This window comes from Scylla paramamosain, chromosome 8, assembly GCF_035594125.1.
Source record: "Scylla paramamosain isolate STU-SP2022 chromosome 8, ASM3559412v1, whole genome shotgun sequence".
Taxonomy (NCBI): domain Eukaryota; kingdom Metazoa; phylum Arthropoda; class Malacostraca; order Decapoda; family Portunidae; genus Scylla; species Scylla paramamosain.
Genome location: NC_087158.1, coordinates 14,423,392 through 14,445,799, shown reverse-complemented (window position 1 = coordinate 14,445,799; position 22,408 = coordinate 14,423,392). Strand labels below are relative to the sequence as shown.

Here is a 22,408-nt window from a genome sequence, read left to right as displayed (position 1 = left end):
CTTGGGTCTCAAGACTCTGGCCTGGCTTTAAACTCATCAACAGGATCTTCCTCGTAAGGACAAGACAACTCGACTGATCAGCTGACTTGTTTGTTGCCAGCAGCTTTTGGACCACTACATAGAGGCTTTGGCACTACAGCCTTGTTGGAGATAAAAAAAAAAAAAAAACTCCAACAAGAACAAATAACTTGCGGGAGACACCTCAGCCAAGCAAGTAAGATTTTTTTGGCATTTTTGCAAATTATTTTCTTTTCTCATGGAAATTAAAAATTTTCTTGAAAAGTCAAGTATATGGGCCACGATTCAGCTTTTAAGAATAGAAAACTATATTATTATATCCCACCTCACGGCAAAAAGAAAAAAAAAAAATCTTGATAAGAAGTCTGCCCACACATTTCCCCCCTAATTCCCCCCCGAACCCCATAAACAAGTTTTTTTTTTTTGGGGGGGGGGCTGTGAGAAATCTTAATCCAAGGAAATTTTTCTTAATATTTCGAATTTCCCTAACCTAACTTAACCTACATAGGGAGCTGTACCCCCTTGGACCCACCCCCTGCTTGGACACTGGTATAATCTAACCTAACCTAACCTAGCATAACCTAACCTAACCTAACATGGGACCTCAAAAATTATACCGTTATTTTTATTTATTTTTTTATGTAGGAGGGACACTGGCCAAGGGCAGCAAAAATCCAATAAAAACAACAACAAAAAAAAAAAAGACCACTGAGATGCCAGTCCCATAAAAGGGTGCAAAGTGGTAGTCAAAAACTGAAAGATAAGTGTCTTGAAACCTCCCTCTTCAAGGAATTCAAGTCATAGAAAGTGGAAATATAGAAGCTGGCAGGGAGTTCCAGAGTTTACCAGAGAAAGGGATGAATGATTGAGAATACTGGTTAACTCTTGCATTAGAGAGGTGGACAGAATAGGGTTGAGAGAAAGAAGAAAGTCTTGCACAGCGAGGCTGTGGGAGGAGGGGAGGCATGCAGTTAGCAAGATCAGAAGAGCAGTTAGCATGTAAATAGTAGTAGAAGTCAGCTTGAGATGCAACATTGCAGAGATGAGAGAGAGGCTGAAGACAGTCAGTTAGAGGAGAGGAGTTGATGAGACGAACCCTGAGGAACACCACTGTTAATAGATTTTGGAGAAGAACAGTGACCATCTCCCACAGCAGCAATAGAACAGTCAGAAAGGAAACTTGAGATGAAGTTACAGAGAGAAGGATGGAAGCCATAGGAGGGTAGTTTGGAAATCAAAGCTTTTGCCAGACTCTGTCAAAAGCTTTCAATATACCCAAGGCAACAGCAAAAGTTTCACCAAAATCTCTAAAAGAGGATGACCAAGACTCAGTAAGGAAAGCCATAAGATGACCAGTAGAGCTGCCTTATTGGAACCCATTCTGGTGATCAGATAGAAGGTTGTGATGTGATAGATTTTTAAGAATTTTTTTTGTTGAGGATTGATTCAAAAACTTTAGAGAGGCAGGAAATTAAAGTAATAGGACAGTAGGTATGCCTTACCGTTGTGAGCTACTGACGTGGTGTGGAGATTCTCATGACGATGGAAGTGGGTAGAGTTTGGCTGCTTAACTTACCTTCCTTAATGAATATGTGAAACCTCTTCTTTATCTCTGTATGTCAGATCTTAAATTTAACATTGCTGTTGCTAAGTATCCCACATAATGACTTTTTTTTTTTCTGCTGAACACTGGCACTTTTTGCTTCACCTCCTTCCAATATTAACTAATTGACAGCAAGCCTCAGAATGCCTGATGTGTCTCTAAAACAAAGGAAAAGTATAACTGAACCTACCATGGAAAGTTGAAATTGGTGCCCTCTTTTCCAGATCAACCAAAAAAAACATTGTTATCAGTGAAGTAATTGGGATCACATATAATACAATGGTGTATATCTTTACCACTGCAAATTGTTTGTTCCTGAGATATTGATTTTTATCAAATTCATTGCTTCCTCTGTGTATCCACATTTCCCCTTTCCATGATGGTCTACAGGCAGTGTCAGGAGGTTTAGTTAGGTTAGGTCAGGTTTAGTTAGGTTTAGTTAGGTTAGGTTTAGTTTAGTTAGATTAGGTTTAGTTAGGTTTAGTTAGAGGTTTGTTTAGGTTTAGTTAGGTTAAGTTTAGATAAACTTTTTTTTCAGTCTTATGCATGAGGATGAAATTACATTTCTTTAGTAGATTTTGGTGTTTTTTGGATGAATCACTGGGAGTTTATTTAAAAAATGTTGATTTGCTGAGGAAATGGTTATTAGGTTCATTCAAAGCACATCAGAAAAATGTAGTTTCATCAGAAAATGACAGGTGCACTTATATAAATTTTCGTAGAAAACTATTATATAAATCTGGGTGATTTTCCTTACTTATAAGCTTATAAATTTTTTATTTAACTAAAGTAAATATATCTATAGTTGCATAATGTGGGAAAATAATTCTGTTTATGTAATACACCATGCATTTTCACTGAATACTTGTATTCTTTGCTCCCGTAATAATATACACAATGATTACTTAGTTAATGTTAACATAGTTAACATTAACTAATTAGTTAGTTAGTTAACATAGTTAATGTTCTGAATTTACTCCACATGATAAGATCCAAATGATTTTTTCCAGCAATCATGTCATTCCATGAAAGAAGTGCATCATTAAAGAAAGAACAACGATTAAGGCCAAATTGTTCCTTGAATGGTGGAAGTATCTATTAATTGGAAGAAAACTGTAATTGATGTTCCCCTACTAGTTATTTACAGGTTTTGTTTTATTATAGTGATGCAATGTGTCTTGCACTGCATCACAAATTCCAAATCCATGCAGATGAATCTTGCTTGAAGGGATACAGTGTAATGTGTGTGTTAGTATGCTCTATTGTATCTCTTTTGTTCAGCCAATGAGAGCTGTCCTTTAAATGATGTATTAGAACATCATTAAATGTTATTTACTTCCAGCCAATATGTCAATTATTTTTGGTCAGTCACCACATGCATATGTGGCAGCAATAGTCAGCTGGTTACCCATATGGGCACTCAGTGTCACAGTGGTAGCCTGCAGTGGATGTAAATTTAGATACTGGGATTTTATTGTGCGATTCCATATGTAAGACAACTTTGGTGTAGATTTCTTATGATCACATGATGTTTTGCCAAAATCATTTGATTGCTGAACTCTCACTAGCACCAGTACCATTTGAGGAACAGGAAAAGCAGGTTGACCAACCACACCCTGGATCTTCTACTTCCTTTTAAGGTACAGTAAAATCCCTCTCATCTGGCATTCGAGTATCCAGCAGCTTCAAGTATCCGGCACATTTTTCCCCGAGCCTTAAAATCAATAAAAAAAATCAATGTGTACTCATAAAATCGATTAAAATTCCCGCGCGAGGCATACTTTGTCCCCTCGCCACCAGAGCGCACTGCTTTGCGCCACCTGCAGCCCACTGCACTGTGTTTACTCAGTGACTCAGTCCCGCGTGTGCACTGTTTATCGCCTGACACTTTCATCATGCCTAAAGTTGTAGAAAAGAAGAAGCATGTTGGGCTTACACTTAAGCAGCTGATCAGATCAGCTGCTGATTAAGATCAGCTGAACTTTGTTATGGTAAGATGCGTGAGTGTAGGGTGGTGATTGTGGACATAATTTCACTTCTATTCAAGTATCCGGCAATATTCAAGTATCCGGCATGTCGGCGGTCCCATTGATGCTAGATAAGAGGGATTTTACTGTATATGGTTAGTTCTGGGTAAGTTAGGTTAGTGTCCTTAAGGGGGCAGGCCCACTCCAGAACTCCACTTTCCCATCAGGTCCCCAGGCTTGTTGGAGATAGAATTGGAGAAAAGAAGATATGGTATATTGTGTTAAACTTCAATTTTACCTGTTAGGATAGCGTAGTGGGGGTATGGGGAGTGAAGCCTCCCTCCTCCCCATAATTAGCAAGGTTAGTGACTTTGAAAAGGTCAAGATAGCATAGTGGAGGGAGTATGGGGAGGTAAATATATATATATATATATATATATATATATATATATATATATATATATATATATATATATATATATATATATATATATATATATATATATATATATATATATATATATATATATATATATATATATATATATATATATATATATATATATATATATGTGTGTGTGTGTGTGTGTGTTTTAAACTCAGACTCATTGTTCTATTTTATTTTTTGTCGTATGCAGGAAAATTTATTTATTTATTTATTTATTTATTTTATTTATTTTTTTTTTTATTTTATTTTATTTTTTTTTTTTTTTGTCTTCATAAGCCTTAGAAATTGCTGGGAAAGAGGGGATTCATTACACAGGAACAAAATTTTTGCAATAAAATGAAGGATAAAATTAGCTATTTCATGATCTTGATTATCAGGAACATGTATGGTGAAACTGCAAATTGACCAAATGTATACATGCATTTGATGGACTTGAAATCTTTTCAGAGTATTATGAATAACCTTGAAGTGATTGGGAATTACAAGAATGGCCCAGATCAAGTAAGTCAATTATACATCTTTATACATATCAAGAATAGTTTTCTTTATCTTTTTGTTCTTTATTTTATCCTGATGGCACTATTGCAATCTCTCTTTAAAGTTGATATCTATTCTCAAATCTTTGCTTACAATGCAACATTGGATAATTCCAGGCTTAAGAGTATTCCTCCTTCACTTCCACCCTCAGTGTCATATCTTTTATTGATTTTTTTTTTTATGCCCTTTCTGATAATTTTTTCTTTTGTTTTCCATACTTGCACCTTGTCTGATCTAATTTTTCCAACTTTGTTTGTTTTGTGTATATTCAACATCTTCCAAAGCTGACTGACCATTTCAATGCTTCTAAGTAGCAGCTAAGCAGAAGGATTAGAGGTTAAGAAAAGATCAAGTCACCCAACATTCTTGACGTTTTCCTAACCTCAGTCTTTCTGCTTATAGTGTTACCCTATCTTCTCCAGTGGGCTTCTCCGATCACAATCTCATGTCTATATCTTGTCCTATCCCTCCAATCCCTGCTCAGGATCCCCCAAAGCGGAGGTGCCCCTGGCATTTTGCCTTTGCTAATTGGGGGGGACTTAAGGAGATATTATGATCATTTTCCTTGGAATGACTACTGCTTCTATGTCAGAGACCCATCTCTGTGTGCTGAGTGCATATCAGAGCTGATAGAGTCTGGCATGGAGGTGCACATTCCTCACTCTTCCTCTCGACCTAAACCTTTCAGACCTTGATTTATCATAGCCTGTTCTCATGCTATATATGTTAGAGAGGTGGCCCACAAAGGGGTACTTGAGCCTTCCTTCCCTCACCAGAATCTCATGCACTTTATATTTCTGCCCGGAATCATGCCAAGTCTGTTCTCCAGTTAGCCATCATCTCCAGTAACTTTGCTTCTTCATCTTTCCCTCCCTTATTTCAGCCTGATGGCACCAGTGTCATCTCATCTATTTCTAAAGCTGAACTCTTCACTCAAACCTTTGCTAAAAACTATCTTGGATGATTCAGGGCTTGTTCTTTCCTCTCCTCCACCCTCTGAGTGAAATCCTTCACAGTGATGTTTTCCCATGCCCTTGTTGGCCTAAATCCTCAGAAGGCTTATGGACCTGATGGGGTCCCTTCCATTGTTCTTCGAAACTGTGCCTCTATGCTTGCACCTTGCCTAGTCAAACTCTTTCAGCTCTGTCTATCAACATCTACCTTTTCATCTTGCTGAAAGTTTGCCTACATTCAGCCTGTTCTTAAGAGGTGATCATTCCAATCCCTCAAACTACTATTCTATTGCTTTAATTTCCTGCCTATCTAAAGTTTTTTAATCAATCCTCAACAAGAAGATTCTTAAAGATCTATCACTTTACAACCTTCTATCTGATTGCCAGTATGTGTTTCATCAAGGCCACTCTACTGGTGATCTTCTGGCTTTCCTTACTGGGTATTGGTCATCCTCTATTAGTGATTTTAGGTGCAAATTTTGCTGTTGCCTTAGACATATCAAAAGCTTGATAGTGTCTGGCACAAAGCTTTGATTTCCAAACTACCCTCACATAGTTTCTATCCTTCTCTCTGTAACTTCATCTCAAGTTTCCTCTTTGACTGTTCTGCTGCTGCTGTGGTAAATGGTCACCATTCTTGTAAATCTGTTAACAGTAGTGTTTTTCAGGGTTCTGTCCTATTACCCACTCTCTTCCTGTTATTCATCAATGATCTTCTGAACCAAACTTCTTGTCCTATCGACTCCTACACTGATGATATCACCCTGCACTTTTCATATTTTTTCCTAGTTGTCCAACTCTTCAGAAAGTAAATAGTTCACACAGGGAAGCCACAGAACACCTGACTTAAGATCTCTCTAAAATTTCTGATTTGGGCAGAGCAAACTTAGCATTGTTCATTGCCTCAAAAACTCAGTTCCTCCATCTATCAGCCCAATACAACCTTCAGACAACTATCCCTTCTTCTTCTGACCGTTCTATTGCTGCTGTGGTAGATGGTCACTGTTCTTCTAAATCTATTAATAGTGGTTCTCCACAGGGTTCTCTCCTTTCACCCACTCTCTTCTTATTATTCATCATTGATCTTGTAAACCAAACTTCTTGTCCTGTCCACTCCTACACTGATGATACCACCCTGCACTTTTCCACGTCTTTTTGTAGCTGTCCAGCTCTTCAAGAAGTAAACAGTTCATGCAGGGAAGCCACAGAACGCCTGACCAGATCTCTCTCTAAAATTTCTGATTGGGGCAGAGGAAATTTAGTATTGTTCAATGCCTCAAAAACTCAATTCTTGCATCTGTCAGCTCGACACAACCTTCCAGACAACTATACCCTCTTCTTCTGTGACACTCAAATGTCCCCCTCTTCTACATAGAATGTCTTCAGTCTGTTCTTTACTTATAATCTAAACTGGAAACTTTACACCTCATCTCTAGCTGAAACAACCTCTATGAAGTTAGGCGTTCTGAGTCGTCTCCACCAGTTTTTCTCATCGCCCCAGCTGCTAACTCTGTACAGGGACCTTATCTGTCAATGTATGGAGTATGGTTCACATGTCTGGGGGTGTGCCACTCCTACCGCTTTTCATCTTATCAACTCCTCTCCTTTGACTAACTGTCTTCAGCCTCTTTCTCTTTGCTGCAATGTTGCATTTCTTGCTATCTTCTACTGTCATTTTCATGCCAACTGCTCTTCTGATCTTACTAATTGCATGCCTCCCATTCTCTCATGGCCTCACTGCACAAGACTTTCTTCTTTCTCTCACCCCTATTCTATCCACCTCTCAAATGTAAGAGTTAACCAGTATTCACAATCATTCATTTTTTCTCTGGTAACCTCTGGAACTCCCTGTCTGCTTCTGTATTTCCACCTTCCTGTGACTTGAAGTCTCTCAAGAGGGAGGTTTCAAAACACTTGTTCTTCAATTTTTGACTACTGGTCTCAACTCTGTTCAGTGACCAGCACCTCTATGGACCTTTTTTTTATTGTAATTTTCTTGCCTTTGGCCAGTGCCCCTCCTACATAAAAAAAAAAAAAAACTTTGAGCTTTAATTTCATGTTTTTTAAAGCCTCCATGCCATGTCTTGCATGGAGACACACATTCCTTACTCTTTTTCTTGCCCTAGACCTTCCAAACCTTGGTTTAATTCTGCCTGTTCTCATGTTATACATTATAGATAGGTGGCCCATGAATGGTACTTGAACCTTCCATCACCTGAATCTTATGATCTTTATACTTCTGCCTGAAATCATTCCAAGACTGTTTTCCAACTAGCCAAAACTCCATCAATAGAAAATGTTAGAACCTTTCTAGATCTAACTCCCCTCATAACTTGTCACATAGCCAAGAATATCTCCAATAACTTTTTTCTTCATTTTTCCCTCCTCGGTTTGAACCTGATACTACCACTGCCATGTCATCTATCTCTGAGGTTGAACTTTTCATTCAAACCTCTGCTAAAACTATGTTCAGGGTTTGTTTCCCCTTCCCCTCTCTGACTATTTCATGCCTTCTATTAAGATTTTTCTCTATGTTTTCAACACTCCTGTGGCTGTTACTTTTGAAATGCTTATGGATCTGATGGAGTCCCTCCTATTGTTCTTTGCAACTACTTGTAGGGTTGCGCCTTCACATTCTTCCAATACTGTCAGTCAACATCTACCTTTCCTTCCTGATGGAAGTTTATCTACATTCAGCCTCTTCCTAAAAAGGGTGACTGCTCTAGTCCTTCAAACTACCATCCTTTTGCTTTAATTTCTGGTCTTTCTAAAGTTTTAGAATCTATCCTGAACAGGAAGATTCATGAACACCTATCACTTCGCATTATTGTTTCTGATCACCAGTATGGCCACTGTATCGTTGATCTTCTGACCATACTTGCATAGTCTTGGTCATCCTCATTTAGGAATTTTAATGAAACTTTTGCTGATCCTCTTGACATAAAGTTTGACACAAAGCTTTAATTTCCAAACTACCCTCCTCTGGCTTCTATCCTTCTCTCTGTAACTTCATCTCAAGTTTTCTTTCTAACTGTTCTATTGCTGCAGTGGTAGATACCCACTGTTCTTCTAAGCATATTAACAGTGGTGTTCTTCAGAGTTCTCTTGTGTTACACACCCTTTGTATTATTCATCAATGATCTTCTTAGCCTAACTCATTGTTCTATCCACTCCTATGCTGATGATACCATTCAGAAACTATAATTTTTAGACTTATTGCATGTTTTTTTTTCTATTTCCTCAAGGTTATTCCTGCATCGTCTTTTAAAACCTGGAATGCAGATGGAGCCACACAGGTGTTTCTGTCTGATGAAGAGGCTGCATCCTATAAACCCAAATCAGTGTACACCATGTTGAAAGAGACAGCTAAAGACTATCCAAACCATCCTGCCTTGGCTGTTAAAAGAGGAGTATGGAAGTATGTCATTTTTTTCTCTCTTAGTTCTGTTACATTAGTCACATTATTTTCAGAAATGTTAGTAGTATATTTGTACAGTCATGGTCATGAAAGACATGACCTGCTCATTGAAATTAACCCATATGCTGGTTGCAACTCCCCATGGCCAAAGAACCCCAAAAATTATCTGTATCAGTTGTCTAGTGACATTTGACATACGAGCCATCTGCTGCTACCCCTCTCACCCTTCTGCCTCAGTGGACCTCAGGCAGTCATGTTCATTATTTTCATGGAGCTCATTATTTTTGTGTTCAGCAGTTCTTCCTGCACATTACCTTTACTGAGTATTTCATATGATGCAAAAACCATATGCAAGGAGGAAAATGCTAGGAGAATTGCCCCCAAGAGAGGAAAATGTGCCTATTAAAGAAATTTTCAGGCAAATTGACTGCCACAGAGCTACTGCCTTGTGCATCTTAGCAGCCTCTTGTAAGGTTCCATCAGGCATTATACCACCCGTAAAATCCCATCCTGGACTTTCTAAGAAGACAAACGAGATGACTGATTTGTTACTGAAGAGGAGAGGGATAAAATATCCCTCCAATATCCCCAGAATTAATCTAAATGCATTCTCAGCTGCTTAAAGATGTGAGACCATGAATTGTACAATGAAGGTTGTGAAGGACCTGGGTTTCCCTTCTCACCATGCAGCAGTAAAACCACTTCCATCATCCAAGATGAAGAAAAACAAATTGACTTTGCCAATAAATATGAATACAGGGAAGAAAATGACTGGATGAAGGTGTTATTTAGTGATGAAAGTAGCTTTAGTGTAGTGAGAGTAAAGTGCATGTATCAGGAGGCCAGTTGCATCCAACAGGTTTACTTCACAGAACACAGTGAAAAATGTAAAACACCCAGATTATGAAATGGCCTGGGTATGTTTAGTGGTGCAGAGGGGTTGTACATCCTGCCAAAAAAAAATGTAACCATGTGTGCCAGTAATAGCAACCATTTTTGTTACTTTTGTTTACAGACCTCATCTTTCATGACTGTGACTGTAATAATAGAATTGTAGTTATATGAGAGTAACTAAATTAGATGACATTGGTGCAGATACTGGACCTACAAGGAGTATTTTGAAGAATCCAAAACAGTAGCAAAGGCCTTCATCAAGTTGGGCCTTGATAGATTCCATGGCGTCTGCATCATGGGCTTCAACTCTCCTGAATGGGTTATAGCTAACTATGGTAAGTAAAATATTCATAGAGCTCATAGTTTCTCATATAGGCAAATTTTTTTGTTCTAGGCAGTGGGAATTTGTTTTCTGAAGCTAGACCTGCTTGCTGACTTTCCTTCATCAGATTCCATAGTTAACCTCTAAAAGATAGGAATGTTCCTTGTGGATGTCCCTCCCAGCCAGGCTAGTTTTGACAATTCAGCAAAAATAGATAATTTTCCATCACCAAACTCTCAGCTCTGCCTTGACAGATTGCTTAAAATGTAATAGGATCACACTTATCTTCAGTTTCCTGTAAACCCAAACTCTCTAGATGATGTGGTGTCTCTGTGGTGAATTGATGAAGTGAAGTAACTTTCAGCATTTTCTCAGCCTTTGTTCAGATGGTTTTGTGTCATGTGGTGGCCTGGCTGTGGGGCCCCTTTACCTGCTTCCCTCACCATTATCTCTGGGTGACTCACATGAACATCAAAGTCTATCATTTTGTAGATACACTAAAGAAATTGTATTGCTGTCTGTCACTTATAACACACAAGAAAAAAATTGTAATTGACATGGCTGGGAAGATGTACATGAGTGGAATACAATCTATTAGTGTTTTATTTTTTCTCCATTAAAACCACTTTCAAGGTTTGAGAGAATAACTTCTATCTCTCTTCCAATAGCACTTTTACTAAGAGATTGTTTTGAAGCAAATCTGCCCTTATGTGGAGTGGTAATCACTGGGTTCTTATCCTCTTCTGAGGAATCAGAGGAAGAGGAATGATTATTTCCCCCCGTAGCTATCACTGTGTGACTCACAGGTCACTGAGGCTCAGAGGGAGACATTGTTGTGAGGGAAGGATGTTTGCAGGCCCAAAAATTTGTGCGAAAATTTGAAGTTAAGCCCACAAAATGAGAGTCAACTATAGACGGCACTCACTCTCAACGTTGTATTGACTATAGATGCCAGCCATCCTTTAGGGGTTAGTGAAACCTCCAGGCAGATCCACCATATCAGCTGTACATGAAGTGTGATGAATAATGAGTAATTTTTTTTTTTGTGAGGACTCGGCCAGCCAATGAGATCAGACCATGTTTCACATTATTGGAATGGGACATTAGGGGAACCAGAGAACAGTGAATAGGTATACAGTCAACCCTCAATATTCATGGATTCAACATTCACATTTTTTGTTATATGTGGATTTACACACACACACACACACACACACACACACACACACACACACACACACACACACACACACACACACACACACACACACACACACACACACACACACACACACACACTCACTCACTCACTCACTCACTCACTCACTCACACTCACCTAGCAGCAAGTAGGTGTGGGGTGTAACCCGAGGGGTTGTGACCTCACTATAAAAAAGGCCCACTGAGATGCCAGTCCCAAAAGAGAACAGCCAAATGGATTATCAAAGTTGTAGGATAAGTGTCTTGAAACCTTCCTCCTGAAGGAGTTCAAATCATAGAATCATAGGAAGGGAGAAATAAAGAAGTAAACAAGGAATTCTGGAGTTTATCAGAAAAGAGATAAAAGATTGAGAATACTGGTTAACTTTTTCATTAGAAAGGTAGAGAGAATAGGAGTGACAAAGTAGAAAGGAAAGGAGGAGTGGAGGCATATAGTTAGCAAGAGCAGTTATCTTTAAAATAGCAATAAAAAATAGCAAGCAACACAGTATTAATTAGCAAAGGCAAAATGCCAGAGGTATCTTTGCTTTGGGGGATCCTGAGGAGGAATTTCAATAATAGGACAAGATACAGATATGAGATTGTGATTGGAAGAGTACAAAGGAAAAGACGAGTTGGGATGCTGGTTTTCTCGCGCAAGCAACCAACACTGGCCTGCACCAAGAATTACACCATATACTCGTAAGTGTAAGTGCACACAGAGAAGGCTGGCTGGAACATGTCAGTGTAGGCAGCCTACTTTTTACCAGCTTTCCTGATATCCCTGGACCATTCTTGCAAGTATACATTTGGGAACATGGGCATTTCATTATATTGATTTAGTACCACATTAAATTTATTCTGGAATTTGATTTCTGCTCATCTGAGAGTGATGACTAGTCTTTTCTGGTAGAATAGGCTGTCTATGCCAGTTACAGCACCTTTACCAGGTGATGCTCAGTTTTCTTGAGAGAGTAGTCAAAAGTATCTTGCTCATCAGTGTGTACCCAAAAATCTTCTTGAGTTTCTTTTGATGTGAAAAAAAATTATGTTCTCTATAGTTTTTTTTTTCACGATTTATTCAAGTATTTCTTTTTTTCTCCTTTTAAATTTTGCATGTGTACTCTTGAGCAACATAGCTTATCATCAGACAATGATCTCAACATTTTTTACTACATAGCTGATAAATCACAATTTGCAGATAAACCTACTACAATGTGTCTCTCCTTATGCTGGTCAGAACAGATTACGTGCGTCCTTTGTGATCATCTACCAGTGGCAGAAACCAGCGTGGGTCAGCACCAGTTGGTGCTGGTTGCTCATGTGAGAAAATCAGTGTTCTCTATGCACAGACCCTGACAGCAAAAGCAGGATTAGAGGTTAGGAAAAGGTCAAGAATGTTGGGTATCTCCAACACAGTCAGGAATATGAGTGATGTGCTGCACTAATTGCTCTAGGTCGTGGAGGATAGCGAAATTAAAGGCTAGAGGAAAGCCAAAGCTGGTGTGAACATTGAAGTTTCCAAGAATGGAGATTGTGAAAGGAAAGAGAGTCAGGATGTGCTCCACTTTAGAAGTCAAGTAGTCAAAGAATTTATTATAGTTAGAGGAGTTGGGTGAGCAATATATGGGACAGATGAATTTAATTTTAGAGTGACGGTAGAAAATTCAGAAGATTCAAAAGTGTGGACATGAGAGCAAGTTAGATCATTGTACACACAAATGTAACAACTAGCTTTGGATTGAAAATGTGAATAGAGGAAGGGGTTACTTTCAGTTGCCTCAGACACAAGTGTTTCAGTGAGGAAAAGATGAGATTCAGTAGAGGAGAGGTGGTGCTCCACATTTTGCATTTTGAAAATCAGACATAAGGCTCCAAATGTTACAGAAGTTAATAAAGAAAAAGATGAGGGCAGTGATAGGACACATAGTGTTGATATTGGTATGATCACAATTCCCAACCCCTTCACAAAGCTGCCACAACTGGACTAGCTTCCCTGGACGACCTCTTATGTGGACTCAGTGTAGGGCTCAAATATGGGTGTACAGGGTCCCTTGTGACTCCTGCACCCTTTTCTTAACAGTCATAATGCCAGGTCACACTCACTGAGGTTGCTAGTCTGTTTTACTGACCCACAGACAAGGGAAATATGCAAACAACGCTTAACACCTACAGCTGCGAAAGAATCAATAACCACATCTAGGAAAAACAGTTATAACACACAATAACAGATATACGGTTGAGGCATAATACCCCATTGGACATCCTCCTTCTGTAACAGTCCTCCCACTGTCCAACAGAGTGTTATAGCCTCAAGCCGATTAGTGTTGTTTACTGCCTTCTGGACAGCAGGCCTTGTCAGGACCTGAGGAGGTAGTAAAGTTTGCTACACAGCTAATTACTTAGGTCCTCTGCAGCTGAAATGCCTCAGCCAGCAGTAGCATTTAAGACACAACAAGCTTGCTAACAAAAGACACAAGAAACTACTACAAAAGAATGCTTGGAATTTAGAGTGAGTGTGTGTATTAGGTGCGTGTAGTGTTGTGTGAAAGAAGAGTTGTCTTTAGAGGGCAGACTGTGACTGTTCTCAAAAGACACAAAAGGAAACATTTGAGGTCACAGCTAGATCATTGACAAGTTCACAGCATCATCTGGTCTATTGCTTATGAGATCTCTCCGGGGGTAATTACTGTCTCTTTGGGTGTCTACTTCCTCCAACATACATGATGTGTATGAGTGCTTTTTATGCATAGTGTGATGCAGTTGTTCTTGTTCCCAAAAGTGTTATACTATTTATTGTCTATTTACTGCAGATGACCTGAATTGAAGTAACTATATCAGCATTTTCATACAGGTGCTGTGTTTGCTGGTGGGTTGTCTACTGGGGTATATACAACCAACTCTCCAGAGGCATGTAGATACTTGGCTGACAGCTGTGATGCTCAAATAATTGTCGTTGAAGATGTTACATGCCTGAATAAATTTTTAGCAGTCAAACGCTTCCTGCCCAGCATAAAGGTGAGGCACTGGATATTGTGTACATTTTTCAATTCACTTTCAGAATTCAGTAATGTTGTGCTTGAATTTTTAAATCTTAGTTTTAGCAAGAGAGAGAGAGAGAGAGAGAGAGAGAGAGAGAGAGAGAGAGAGAGAGAGAGAGAGAGAGAGAGAGAGAGAGAGAGAGAGAGAGAGAGAGAGAGAGAGAGATTCATACTTTGAGCTGCAATTTTGTCTGTGCACTCTCCAGCTTTATATATACTTGTTTTTCCACACTAAGTAACATATATTATATATTTCATGGAGAACAAAATTAAAAGGCAATGAAAAAAGGTAAGGGAAAGAGCGAAGGAAATTTATAACTAGATGGATATGTTTACATATATACTATATTAGTCAACATATACACACCTCTGTATAAGATCCACCCCCTAGTTTACAAGGATGTTTTGTGGAAAAAATTTTGTTTCATCATAAAGTTATGGAAAAAAATTGTAGTGTGTGTGTGTGTGTTTACCTAGTTGTATTGTACAGGGCATGAGCCAAAGCTCATTTTGTCCTGTCCCCATAACCATATTTATCTAGTTTCTCTTTAAACATGTGTACACTGTTTGCCACAACCACCTCTTCCTTCAAATCATTCCAGATTTCAAATACAAGAAGCTGTATTACTTGATGTCACTTAAACATCCACTCTTTTTCATTTTCTTCCCATGCCTCTTCATCCGTCTCTCTCCCTCCTCCATCTGCAGTACTGAGTCATTTCTGTCTATTCTTTCTATATTGTTTAATTTGCACATTGTTATCAAGTGGCCTTTTTATTTTCTTTCTTGTACTGTTGGTAATCCCATCTCTTCAAGTCTTTCTTCATAGCTTAAGTCTTTCAATTTTGGTATCATCTTTGTTGCTATCCTCTGTATTCTTTCCAGTTTCTGTATATCATTTCTTCTTTGTGGAGCCCAAACTGCTGCTGCATATTCCAATTTAGGTTGTTTCATGATTGTCATAATTTTCTTCATTATTTCTTTATCTAAATAGTTAAACCACCCTAATGTTTGTTAACAAACTGTATGTAGAGCCAAATATTCTGTTTATGTACCTCTCAGGTGATAGTATGTCCTGGATCATTACTCCCAAATCCTTTTCATTACTTTTTGTTATTATTTCTCCTCCCATTTTTTCCTATTTCCAACACAAGGCATTTTCTGGTATTAAATTGCAGTTTCCATTTTTAGCTGCATGCCATCTTGTCAATATCCTTTTGTAACTCCTTGCAGTCATTTTCATCCTTTATTATTTTTATTATTTTTATATCACCAGTGAAAAGGTTTATATAACCATTTAGATCCTCTGTCATATTATTTACATATATTTGAAACTATAGGTGCCAACACAGATCCTTGTGGTACCCCACTTGTCACTTCACGCCAACTTGAATTAGTGTCTCTGATTAATGTTCTCATTTCCCTCCTTGTAAATAGTCACCTTTCCATCTTAATGTTCCTCCCTTTAGTCCTCCTTCACTCTCTGACTTCCACATAAGGCTTTTGTGGGGAACTTTATCAAATGCTTTTTTTGAGATCCAGGTATACTGCATCAACCCATTCATCCCATTTTTGCAGTCCATCTATTATTACTCTTATGTTAAAGCTCAGTTTATTTGTGACACATTTCCTGAATCAAAATTGCTTGTATGTAATTATCTTTTCATCTAAGTATTGCTCACCCATTTATCTTTAATTACTATTTCACAAAGCTTACTTACAATACTTCTTAGTGACACTGGTCTGTAATTTAATGGTTCCATTTTATTTTCCCTATTGTATATTAGTACTATGTTAGCTTTTTCCATTCCATTAGTACTTTTCTTTCTTTGAACCAGCTGTTAATTATATCCCATATGGATTCCTCCATTTGTTCTCTGCATTCTTTTAATGTTCATCCATTTACTTGATTTAGCCCTATAGCTTTTTTAACATATAACTCTTCCAGCACTTTCTTGAGTTCTTGTCTCTTTACTTCTGTCTCCTGCACTCCTTCATTCTGTGATACCACTTTCAGTGCCACAAAATCAGTTTCCATTGTAAACACAGACTGAAAAGTCTCATTCATTAGTTCACTCATCTCCTCAGTAGTTTCATAAATTCTTCCTTTTCTTTTTGACTTGTTTATGTCATCCCTATATTTCATTTTTGGACTCTTCCTTGCATTTTCTTAGTATTTCACTTTCAAAATTTCTTTCTTCTTTACTTCTTATTATGCCATATTCATTCCTTTCCCTTTCTGTATTCTTCCTTATTATATTTGTTCTGTTTTCTCATAATTTTCCTCCATGCCCTGTCCTTTTTCTTTTTTTTGCTTCTACATACCTGGCATTATACCATTCATGCTTCCAAATTTTCACTCTATAACTTGGCACAAACTGTTGGATTCCCTCTCTATACTTGCTCAAAAATATCTCATATTTTTCTTGCAATACTTTACCTTCAAATAGATTTTTCCAGTTAATTTGTCCATAATATTTATTAGGCTCTTCAAATCTTGCCTTAGCATAGTTCTGTCTCCCATTTTTAAATTGTTAATTCCTGTGCAACAGTGTTTCCTCCTGTAATACTATTTCTATTGTAACATGATCACTTCTTCCCATTGGACTCAGACAAGGTTTACTTGGTCTACTTTCTGGGGTTTTTGTAAACGTTAAGTCCAATTGTGATGGTTTTTCTTCTCCTCTGCATCTTATAGGCTTGTTCACTCATTGTCTCATTGTATTCATCATGGTATGCATAAATTCTTTGCTTCATGATCCAACATTTTTTTTCACTTCCATCTCCTCCCAGTTAATTCCTTTAGAGTTAAAGTTGCCTACTAAGAGCACTTTGTTACTTTTCCTTGTCATTTCCTCTATGCTATTTTTTGTTTCTAGTTGCATAGTTTTATATCAATTGGTCTTCCATGCACTAGTTTTTGGTGGTATGTACATCACAGTAACTTTCCTTTTTTCACTTCCTTTGATCTTAATGACAACACTCAAATTTTTCACCATTCCATCACCATATTCCACTTCCTCAACAACAATATCCTCTTTTACCAATATTATCACTCCTCCTCATCCCTTTCCTTTACTGTCTCTCCTCCATGTGTTATAATCTTCCATAGCAAATCTCATCTTTATTTCCTCTTTTTGCTTGGTTTCTGTTAAACTTATCATGTCTGGTTTATTGTTCTTTAGGTAGTATTTAAGTTTCAATACTCTCAACACCAAACCATCTATATTTATATACACAATTTTTAAGCTTCTGCTTGGTGATCTTCCATGGTATCTCTGTGCCACTATTTCCTCACTTTCATGTCCACAACTTTCCAAATGAATCTCTTAGCTTGTTCATGTGTTTTCTCCTTGTTTTTTGACTGGGCCTCTACTTTCAACTCTTATAATTTACTTCTTCTTCCTTCATGTCTTTTATCCATATTTCCCTCATTCCTTCTACTTTTTCTAATTTTACTGTTCTTTGTAACATATGTTCCACTGTTGTTTGTGACATGAATCTTATTTTCTTTAGTCTTGTTCCATTTTCATCATATTTTACAATCTTATAAACTTCTTCAGTTCGTTCAGCTATTTCCTCTCCTTCCCCCACCACTTCTGTAGTTTCTTTAGCCCTTTTTGCCTCTTCTTTATCTCTAACTATTTTCATGGGTATGTTCTCCTTGATCCACACACATCTCTCTCTGTACGGTGTCTCTCACAAGATTACTTTTTTCCTTTATTATTTTAATTGCTTGCTTTTCCATGTCCTTATTGTGTTCCTGTTGCTGTTGCCTTATTATCTCCTCCATATCCACCTCTCTCTTTTTTTCCAACATTTTACTTCCTCTGTCACTAATTCTTTTACTTTTCCAACCTTAATTTCTCTCTCTTGTAAAGCTTTCTGTAACTCCTCGTCCTCTTCTTCGAGTTTCTTGATTTCTTCACAGTACTTTTTTCTTTAAGTCCACTATTTTTGTTACCTCTTCTCAGTTTCTTGTTTTCTTCTTCTCTTTCCATTTCTGTCTTCTTCATCTCTGTTATCTCACTCAATATCTTTTTTACATTGTCACCACCCACCTCTCTCTCTTCTTTCCATGAAAATAATTTTAGGATGCAGAACTGCAGTGTATAATGAGTAGCATACTGTGGAAGATAAGTAGGTGACCTGACTTTGTCTGCAGGTTCTGTAAGATTTTCCGTTTTTTGTCTTTGGGAACTCTACGTTTTTTGTCTTTGGGAACTCTATAGAGAGCACCAATGACATTTCTTGTTTTCTCTTTGCATCTGCATATAGGGAATCATGTAAATTCAAAATTGTTTTTTGAGTTTTATGACCTTTATTCCATTTCTGCATAAAATAACTTATTTTTCTAATTTTCAAGAGGACAGCATTTTATTCATAAGCTTTAATAGGAGATTTCTGATGATTAGTTGCCTGTTATATCGTTACAACAGTATTACCAAGTTTTTTATCCCCCAAAATATTTATTGGTCTTGACTTCAGTTTACTTGATGGTGAGAGAGAGAGAGAGAGAGAGAGAGAGAGAGAGAGAGAGAGAGAGAGAGAGAGAGAGAGAGAGAGAGAGAAATTCTTACTTGATTATTACTATGATACATAAGTAATTAAATATAGTCATATTTTTCAGGCTATCATTCAGTGGTCTGGTATTCCGGGTGCACCAGGGGTACTGTCTTGGCCAGAACTCTTGGCCACTGGCCTAGCTGAGAAAGATACTGAATTGAATGAAAGACTTTCACTGTCAGCTGTGAACCAGTGCTGCACCCTCATCTACACCTCAGGTACAGCTTTTCTCATTTTTTCCTACAGCATACATGTAGTTGTAATGTGTTACTACCTGTTACATATCCCTTAAAGGGTACCTTATACCTTCTGCATAGCTTAACTTAGGTGAGCTGCATTAAATGCAGCTCCATAATAGAAATATGATTTTTCTACTTTGACTGCAAAGGTAGTGGCTGGTCTCTTGTGGAAGTCAGGATTGGTGTCCTTTACTGTTCTATATGCTTTCTTCCGTATTTTTCATTGTTTTCTGTATTTTATGCAAGGGTGGTGCTTGGATGAGGATCCCCTCACCCATATCCAGTTTTCTTATTCTCCTGTTAGAATGAACAGTGTTATTCCTGTTGGATTCACTGGTGCCCATTGGGTTTCTGTGGATGAGAGGCAACCAGCACTGGCCATAACTCAGCTATGGATAAATGCAGTTGTAATGACCTCTACCTGAATAGTATGGGATTCTTAGAGATTTATATGTCCTCATAATGTTCCCATTCAACTTACTGTATCTGAAAAAAAAAAAAAAAAAAAAAAAAAATGCACCTACCTTTCATTAGCGGTTTACCTGTAAGTATCATGGTACAAATAGAAAAAAAAAAACAAGTATTATATCAAAATTTTAAAACCAGTGCAGAATATTAAACTCTAAATCCAATACCTAGGCAAAAGTTCTATAAATTGTGAGCAGTGGTGCAAAGATATTCAAGAACTGGGATGGTTTCATACTTCATGATGTTGACATTGACTAACAAACATGTATTGCCTTGGCTGGTGGCATGTCTTTGGAGGACATGATTGTAATATACTACTTACCTCTGGTCAGTGATTAATCCTTATCTCAATGTTGTAGATAAAATCACTTGCGATGAGTTTCTGTGGCTTTCAGATGAATGTCAAAAGTGAACAACATTAAATATTTAGATATTTACACAGAACTTTAAAGAACCAAAGTGGTGGCAGGTACAACACTACATGTGTGTATTGTTGTGGTACTGCCACTGACTGTAACTAATTGATGTGGTGTCTGCTGCCCAGAGAGACACTTTGTACCTTTAAATGCTGAATGCTGAAATATTTGTTGACTGGCTGCACTCACAAGTACATAAATATATTGGTGATTATAGCTTTTAAATTACATAAATAAGGTAAGTAAAATCCTTCTCATAGAAGAAAAATTCATGCAAAAATATTTTACAGAAAGAGAAACTAAAAAAAAATTATTAGTATTATGATGTATATCATATTAATTATTCATCACTGGCAATAAACTGTCCAATGAAAGTTTCATGCTGTGTGATGTGGGATGGGGTGATCATGCAAACTCCACTTATGTTTCTCCTCACCCATTTACTAACATACATACATACAGTCCTGCTGTTACCTAAGAAAATAGTTATATATCTAATTAGTGTACAAGCCAGAGTCAAGACCAGTAAATTATAGGTGTTTGTTCAAACAAGTCACTCCTTCAGCCTCCCCTACATACCCTTGTGTAAATGTTGTTTGAAACAATTCAAACTTTCATGTATGTGGGGATGCAGGGAGGTTGACTTGTTTGAACAAATTCCCAGAACAGATTGGTCTTGACTCCAGCTTTCAAGGCAGGGAGAAATTATTAGGCATGATTGTACATTTCTTTTGGATGCTGTAACAGGAAAAGGCTTATTATTAGCACGTTCTATACAAATTGGTCTTCCAGAAAGCACGTAATTTGGTGCTTAACTCTTAAAATCCAGTTGGCTTCTTGAAACATATTAAATAATTCTATTCCAGCTTGATATTGTGTAAAATAGATACTTTTAGAATGAGAATTTTACTAGACACAACACACAGCTCATTGATTTTAAGGCAGCACCCATGAAACTTAGTAAAAACATATAATCTCAGCCTAAATAAGAGTATAAGACAGCCACTGGGTTCAGAGGGTCAGTGATGACTTATGCATCAAGGGCTTTGTGTCAACTCTCTGCTTAGTTACTGATGCAAAACAAGTCTTATAGAATATCTCTTTCATTGGCATCACAAATCTTTTTGGAAGAAAATATGCCCTTTTGTCTTCACTGAATAATTCCAACCCATGTTGCTTCAAAATGGGTCATAAAGTTTCCATTGAATTCATATTTAGAGCTTGTTCCTCCCTCTCTCCACCCTCTGACCATTTCATGCTATCTTTTAAAATTCTTCACAATGATGTTTTCCATGCTTTTGCTGGCCTAAAGCCTTGGAAAGCTTATAGACCTGTTTTGTTTTCCAAAACTGTGCCTCCTTGCTTGCATCTTGCCTGGTCAAATTCTTTCAGCTCTGTCTGTCAACATCTACCTTTTCTTGCTGGAAGTTTGCCTACATTCAGCCTGTTCCTAAAGAGGGTTACTGTTCTAATCCCTCAAACTAATGTCCTATTGTTTTAATTTTCTGCCTATCTAAGGTTTTTGAATCTATCCTCAACAGAAAGATTCTTAAACATCTATCACTTCACAACCTTCTATCAGATCACCAGTATAGGTTCTGTCAAGGTCACTCTACCGATGATCTTCTGGCTTTCCTGACTGAGTCTTGGTCATCCTCTTTTAGAGATTTTGGTGAAACTTTTGCTGTTGCCTTAAACATATCAAAAGCTTTTGATAGTCTGGCATAAAGCTTTGATTTCCAAACTACCCTCCTACTGCTTCTTTCCTTCTCTTTGTAATTTCATCTCAAGTTTCCTTTTCTGACTATTCTGTTGCTGCTGTGGTAGATGGTCACTGTTCTTCTCCTAAATCTATTAACAGTAATGTTCCTCAGGGTTCTGTCCTGTCACCCACTCTCTTCCTATTATTCATGAATGGTCTTCTAAACCAAACTTCTTATCCTATCCAATCCTATGGTGCACTTTTCCACATCTTTTCATGGAAGCAAACAGTTCATGCAGGGAAGCAACAGAATGCCTGACTTCTGATCTCTCTAAAATTTCTGATTGGTGCAGAGCAAACTTGGTATTGTTCAATGTCTCAAAAACTCAATTCCTCCATCTATCAACTCAACACAACCTTCCAGACAACTATCCCCTCTTCTTCATTGACATTCAGCTGTCCCCCTCTCCTACACTGAATATCCTTGGTCTGTCCTTTTCTTATAATCTAAACTGAAAACTTCACATCTCATCTCTAGCTAAAACAGCTTCTATGAAGTTAGGCATTCTGAGACATCTCTGCCAATTTTTCTCACACCCCCCCCACCCCACCTGCTAA

At 37.7% G+C, this 22,408-nt stretch overlaps 1 protein-coding gene across 8 annotated transcripts in view; it reads left to right on the top strand.

The window, feature by feature from the left end:
- Positions 1 to 22,408, top strand: part of LOC135102818 (long-chain-fatty-acid--CoA ligase ACSBG2-like) — a 98,820-nt gene that overhangs the window by 6,491 nt on the left and 69,921 nt on the right. For 5 of the 8 annotated variants that reach the window (XM_064008358.1, XM_064008359.1, XM_064008361.1 and 2 more), the window contains 6 exons: positions 1 to 214; positions 4,484 to 4,537; positions 8,772 to 8,944; positions 10,040 to 10,173; positions 14,213 to 14,376; positions 19,030 to 19,183. The exon at positions 1 to 214 ends at the window's left edge or, in 1 of these variants, runs on beyond it. In XM_064008358.1, the coding sequence (XP_063864428.1) occupies positions 4,490 to 4,537; positions 8,772 to 8,944; positions 10,040 to 10,173; positions 14,213 to 14,376; positions 19,030 to 19,183 (673 nt within the window). In that variant the 5' untranslated portion in view covers positions 1 to 214; positions 4,484 to 4,489. The remainder of the gene's footprint in view (positions 215 to 4,483; positions 4,538 to 8,771; positions 8,945 to 10,039; positions 10,174 to 14,212; positions 14,377 to 19,029; positions 19,184 to 22,408) is intronic. The other 3 variants (XM_064008355.1, XM_064008356.1, XM_064008362.1) reach the window with 1 other exon arrangement.